Below are 6,824 nucleotides of genomic sequence, written 5' to 3'. Positions count from 1 at the left end.
ATTGATCGTTATACGAGATGGATTGAAGCCATTCCTTGTAAGAAAGAAGATGCAAAGACAGTCATTAAATGGCTCAAAACAGAACTTATACCCCGTTATGGAGTGCCAAGGATAATAAGATCAGACAATGGTTCACATTTTACAAGCAAACACTTGGAGGAAGTTGAGTTATATTTTGGTATAATTCATAAGTTTGGGTCAGCATACCACCCACAATCTCAGGGTATAGTAGAAAGAGCAAATCGAATATTAAAAGGGAAAATAGCAAAAGTAATTTTTGGCACAAACATGAAATGGGTAGATGCTTTGCCTCTGGCACTCATGTCAATGAGATCTTCTGAGGGTGCTAAAACACATCTTTCACCCCATGAGTTGTTAACTGGTCGGCCAATGCCTGGGCCTCCTAGAGAAGGAGGCACTGGCCCAGTTTTAGACATCAGACAAATTGAAGTGGATGAATATGTCAGGGCTCTGAGTAATATTATCCAAGTCTTGTCTACACAGGTTCAGAGAACTGCAGAGACACCAGACGAGACACCAGAAGAGACTCCTGTACGGCCGGGTGATTGGGTGAGGTTGAAAGTTCACAAAAGAAAGTGGGCTGAACCCAGGTGGACGGGTCCGTGGGAAGTTGTTGAAAGAACTTCACACGCTCTCCGGATAAAAGGTAAAAAAGGAGCAAATTGGCACCACCTGACACATTGTCGCCCTGCACCGGCACCTTCCAGAAAGCTCTTGGAAGTTAGGACTGATTTGGCAGAGCTGGAACAAAACGATGAATAAAAAATCAAAACAAGAGATATTAAGATAGAAACAGCTCAAAAGACGAATTGTCTTTAGGTTTTAGAGATTGGATACTAAAACGGAATACCCATTCTTGTTTTACATCTGAAACCTATTTATTCTATCAGTCCAATATTTTTGTTTTATTATTTTTATTCTATCAAGCCAATATTTTTGTTTTATTATTTGTATTCTATCAAGCCAATATTTTTGTTTTATTATTTTTATTCTATCAGTCCAATATTTTTGTTTTATTATTTCTTATATACTTTATTTTTTGTATTCATTCATTTTAAAACTCTCAAACTGATATAACCATGGGTAAAATTGATGAAACGCCATTGAAGAAGTCAGAACATTTAAGGGGCCCCCTGGGAATAAGAATCGTAGTAACATTGTTAGCTGTGTTCATCTCAATTGGCATTTTCCTGGTTGGGTGGGGGGTACAGCATCGTGAAGAACCCGAATCCATTCGAGCCCTCGTAGAAAATGCCAATATCACTAACAAAACTTCAGCTGTGTTTAGGACATTTCCATTTACCCCCAGAGCCAAAAGATCAGCTGAGAGACTGAAGGAGGGGTTGGAAATACTCATCCCCAGAGGTGAAGCGGTTACGGTCAGTCTTGATGTGTGTGATGTGGTTGTATGTGGAGAGCTGCGAGATAAAACAGGCCATGACGTTTATGGGTGCATTCATGCTTGGGGACGGCCAGATGATAATTCATGGTGTCCCGGTTCAGAGAAGGTATACTGGAGTGCAAGGGCAGAAGGTAATAACAATCCCCCTGGTTTGGCGTTTAGGTCTCAGCTATCTTTTTCCAAAGGTCGCCATAGTGGAGATATGAGCAAACACAATCCAATAATAATTGCTTTTAAAAGCGCACTCACTCCCCATTTCAAGAAACAGGGAGACGTCACTGCATTCCATTTACTGATGGGGATAGAAGTTCCTGGAAAAGACCCAATGGGATCAATTTTAGTGAAGATAATTGACCCACCAGCAGATGTAATCCCTGATCTCGCCCCAAAATATACTGAATCACCCTTTAAACCAGAACCAGAAATACCCCCTGCTAAATCTGTGAACAATCCACTGGTCACCTATCTGAGTACGACCTCTATACAGAAAGTCATAGCAGTGGAAACAGGATACGAGGACACGAATTCTTGGTTAGACTGGGTTGTTTATTCTGTTAAGCAGAGCAAGATGGCGGACTGTCTGGCCTGTGCGGCTGCCCGACCAAGTTTAGGAACAGTGCCATTTCCATTTAACGCCCACAATGATCCAAGAGGACAACTCTGTATGTACAAACTCTATGGACAAAAATCCCCAGCAGATTGTGTCGACATTGCACAAAAGTATCCAGTGGTAAAAATAAATGACATTCCACCTGACTTCACGTCTTACGAGGGACTGTATGACTGCATCACAAGGGACTACCTAAAAGGTATAGAAGTAGGAACTCTTAAGTGGTGCAATTCTACAACGATTTTAAGTAACCAGGATTTTCTCCCAGGTATAACTATGCCCATTAGACAGTATCCCAGAACAGATGTGTGGTGGTATTGTGGCACTAAAACCCTGTATTCAGTTTTACCACAGGATTGGACAGGGACCTGTGCACTGGTACAGCTAGTGATGCCTTTTTATGCAGTACCAATGACGGCCGAGCAACTGATAAACATGGCAGTCCAACCCAAAGCAACTAGAGCCAAAAGGTCAGTCTTTCCAGGGAGTTTTGATTCCACTGTGTACATAGACAGCATAGGGGTGCCCAGGGGAGTTCCGGACGAGTTTAAAGCTAGAAACCAGATCTTAGCAGGGTTGGAATCCATTTTCCTTTGGCCTACGATAAATAAGAATGTGGACTGGATTAACTATATCTACTACAATCAGCAGAGGTTCATAAATCACTCCAAGGACGCAATGAAGGGACTAAGCGAGCAACTGGACAAGACCAGCCAGATGTCTTTGCAGAACAGAGTGGCCCTAGATATGTTGCTGGCAGAAAAAGGGGGTGTATGCAAAATGTTTGGAACATTATGTTGTACTTTCATCCCAAACAACACCTCACCTGATGGATCAGTAACCAAGGCTCTGAAGGGACTCACTACTCTAAGCATGGAGTTAGCAGACAACAGCGGGATAGAGAAGAACCCCCTGGGGGTTTTTTTAGATGGTTGGCTGGGAAAGTACAAGGATTTCCTAGTGAGTGGACTGATGTCTGTGACAGCTGTGATCGTGATATTGGCACTGGGTTGTTGTTGTTTCTCAACCTGCATCCGCGCTTTTGCAAACCGACTGATTAATGGGGCCCTCAACCAGGAATATGCTAGGGGTCAATATCACATGGGGGGACAGTTTCCAATGCTAGTCGAACAGGACGATCCACCCCCATATACAGATGTAGATGAAAATGATGAGTTAGTTTGAATGAGTTTAAATAATATGGATGTTCAGAGATGAGAATGTTCAATGAATATCCAGCCGAGGTGATTCTTTAAATGATGAAATCATGTGAAGAAGAAAAATGCTAAAATGGAGTGAATCCATTTCAATTTACTTATGCTATTCCAAGATAGTTTATTTTATTCATTATTATACTATACTATTCCAAGATAGTGTATTTTCATTTTTTATTATTACATTACACTGGTACAAGATATTTTATTCTATACTGATCTAATATGATGGATCCCATGTTTTATAAATCATTGCTATTTTAAAATGGGTAGTTTCTTTTCACTTTGTAAAAACAAGTGCCTTAACACTGAGCGTGGTATGAGAACGGTTTCTGTGAAAGGAGGGAGGAAGAAATGTTCTGATACCAAGCCATTGCTGCTATTTTAAAGAGCCATATTGAATGTTAACACTAGAAGTTATGCAAAGGGGAAAACTTTTATGTTTGAACACAGTCAAAGTATTTTTGTATTTTTGTAATATTAAGGCTATTTGAACCATTCCATTTTGATTGGATGTTTATGATATGAGTTATGTAATATGCAGAGCTCAGATGAAGAACTCATTGATTTCAGTATTATACACAACTTTTAGGTGTGTAAGGAGGGACTGTTAGAAATTAAAATCAATGTTTTGATGGCATAATGTACCTTAAATGTACCTTTAGTTTAAATGCTGTTTTATACTGAAAAACCAGACGTTCTTGTGCACAACCAGTTAGACTTTTATTCTGAAAAACCTTCACCTCCGGTTAGCATGAGGCTAATATACCATTTCCTATAGAGGTGAATTTAGCAGCGATATGATATGATGTTGCACACCGAAACCTACTGATTTCAACACTACAACTATAGACATCGAGATATTATTATTGTTGGATATTAAATGAAGGTACAGTTTATTTGAGTACGTTATTGTTTACAGATGTGGGTAGCATGTCACAACATTCGGAACGACCGGAAATCAAATTGCTGTGAAGGATTTCCTGTATTTTTTTGGAGTATTGATTACAGCGTTTAGAATGTGTTAAATGAAAAGTCATGAAAGAGTTAAGGAGGAGAAAAGGCGTGTTTAGATATATATTGAATGTACAATGTCTGTATCATGTGATATGCGTAACAACGGACATTAAATACACGGAGAGCCGGCCCCCAGGGAGGAGCCAGGAGAGGCTATATAAACAACGAAACCTGAGGGGTTCGGCCTCTTTTCTCTGCTAACAAGGGCCAGATGCACAGCTGTATTTATGTTGGAAAATATCCTGTTTGTGACTTTACCGCTCACGCTGAAAGTTGAGAAAAGTTCAACTTTTCAAGCATCGCCAGCCAATCAAATCATATGCCAGTACAAGCGCTAGCCAATCAAACCGTGTGCTTGTGTGTCCGGGGCGGGAGATTAATGTGATTGGTTGTTGGTTGCGCGCCAGACATGCCCACCGGCAAGCTTCAACACGACGGAATCGTGTGGACGGAATCGTGTGGACATTTCGCTACGGCTGCTCCGCGACATGCACAGCAGGGTAGGAATTTCAGGGCGGCCATGACGGCCATGGCCGTCGTTGCCCCTCGGCGGGCCCGGAGCCACGAGGGTGCATTGCCTGCTCAGTTGCATGATTTGCCCCCTCACTTTGAGCATTATTCATCCATCAAAAAGTACAATAAATGTCACAATTATTAAATAATTTTATTTTCCCCAATAAACGTTACTATGTTTAGATCAGATATGTGGGCAGGCAGTCAAGCAACGTGTAAAAAAGCCTCAACCCCAAGTGAGCTTGTAGTCCTAATTAATGTTAGCGTGTGTGCTTAGATGTAAACACAGTCGGATGGGTGAACAAATGTCCCCGTTTTCGGTGGCCGGTACCCAGTTGAAACTCCCGAAAATGTTCCCGTTTTTGAATGTGCGTTAAAAAACATAGAGCAAGGTGAAATCAAATGTTACATGTCAGTAAAAACAGAGTAACAGTGTTGTGCCTGTTTGTAGCGTTAGCGTATTTTGTTCTTCTTCTACTACTTCTTCTTCTACCTCTACTACTGCTAATTCAATGTACCTGCCCGCAAAATATTGGACAAAATAAACTCGGCTGGTAGTGTCAACTAAATCCATACTTTACAAAAAAAGTGGTTTAAATGAGGTAAATTACGAATTTATGTTCTCAATCGCCAAGTGTGGGATTGATAGCAGATAGCACCACATATGATGGTTTCTAAGCTAAATGGACTATTCGACTGCAGCCCATGGCTGAAGTCGAATAGTCCATTTAGCTTAGGAACCTTCCTAACGGAGTGAAATGACCCGGAAGTCCCTCAGTGGCAGCCATGATAAGTGCCGTTCGAATTCTCTAGAATGATAGGAAAGGAGGTTTCAAACTTCCTTTAAAACCTCCACTGGACCTCCCTAACCGAAAGGAGAGGAGAAAATGCTTTCCCACAATGCCTTGCAGCATTTGTGTCACACAACAGTCGGCCGTTCACGGAAAACAAACGATTATGACGGAGAAATTATATCATGAAAGTTACGGTGCTTATTAAGCATTTTAAAACGTATGTGGTAAGTTCCCAAAGTGCTTTGTTTTGAACGTTCATCAGAACGTTCATTTGAACGTTAGTTTTTACTGAAATGATCAAATAAAGTCAACATTTCACTGAGCTGTGTGGGGTTTGTTCAACTTTTAAAAGATGTTTGAATGGTGATGTACACAGTGATAGATGTTAAGGACTAACGTTTATAATAAATATATTTGTATTGATTTTAAGATATTTTCATAGTTCATACAATCATACGTATTGGGATCATTTGTATTAATGTGGACCGGAGGGAGAGGGTGACGAGCATAAGTTTCACTTTCCTTTTTTATTTCAATTCCAACTTTGGTCATGAAGAATATGTTTCTCTGTTGTCCACATTCATAAAGCATAAAGCAACAGCATCAGAGCACGGTGCAGACAGGCCCGCCTTAACCTGCCATCAGGCCCTGGGGCTGATAGGTTTTGTAGGCCCCCTATTTAAACAACAAATCAAAGTCATTTATAGCCTCGGCAGGCTCTGTGATCGCACTTCTCCACTCTGCTCTACGCGCGCCTGGTCCTCTCCTCCAGATGAGTGACATATCAGACCTCCCTCGTGTATTTGTCTGGTTGACGTTGGCTCCCCTCCACGTAGCAAGTCCTCGTCGTCCTCTCCATCTCCTCCAACATCCCTCCTGTCTGTTTTTCCTCTCCTGCTACTCCATCGCTATCAGAACCAGACGGCCTACTTAGCTCTGAGGCCCCACGGCCGGCACCGCTACTGCTCGGTACAGAACTCATCTGTCCTCCTTCCTCCTCCTCCTGGCCTACAGGTTTAAAACAACGTGTAAGCTTCGGCATTTTTTGTAATAGCTGCTTGTCTCGAAACTCCTTTTCCCTCAACAATTTCCTTTCCCGAGCGCCACTCTCAAACTTTTTCTTCTCAAACTTTTTCTCCTAAACAACCTTCATCTGTCACTCAATCACTCGCAATTTGAATAAGTCACATGTGAAACATATTCTCATTCTGATTCGCTGTGAAGTGGTGCCCACTGACTGTTACGGAGTCATC

General features: G+C 41.5%; 1 protein-coding gene across 1 annotated transcript; it reads left to right on the top strand.

Moving 5' to 3' along the window:
• The first annotated feature begins 491 nt into the window (after nucleotides 1-491).
• On the top strand, nucleotides 492-2,494 carry LOC117557428. The gene is made up of 3 exons (XM_034233261.1): nucleotides 492-910; nucleotides 985-2,232; nucleotides 2,388-2,494. The coding sequence occupies exons 2-3, from the start codon at nucleotides 1,101-1,103 to the stop codon at nucleotides 2,492-2,494; spliced, it is 1,239 nt and encodes a 412-aa protein (XP_034089152.1). The 5' UTR covers nucleotides 492-910; nucleotides 985-1,100.
• Nucleotides 2,495-6,824: the final 4,330 nt, after the last annotated feature.

Source organism: Gymnodraco acuticeps, unplaced genomic scaffold (assembly GCF_902827175.1).
Source record: "Gymnodraco acuticeps unplaced genomic scaffold, fGymAcu1.1, whole genome shotgun sequence".
Taxonomy (NCBI): domain Eukaryota; kingdom Metazoa; phylum Chordata; class Actinopteri; order Perciformes; family Bathydraconidae; genus Gymnodraco; species Gymnodraco acuticeps.
This window is presented reverse-complemented; position numbering and strand designations above follow the sequence as displayed.

What these genes read in the sequence shown, in the direction of transcription:
- LOC117557428 (XM_034233261.1), top strand. Translation starts at nt 1,101, where the DNA reads ATGGGTAAAATTGATGAAACGCCATTGAAGAAGTCAGAACATTTAAGG. An exon ending in CACAAGGGACTACCTAAAAG is followed by an intron (nt 2,233 to 2,387) that starts GTATAGAAGTAG and finishes GTTTTACCACAG; the next exon opens with GATTGGACAGGGACCTGTGC.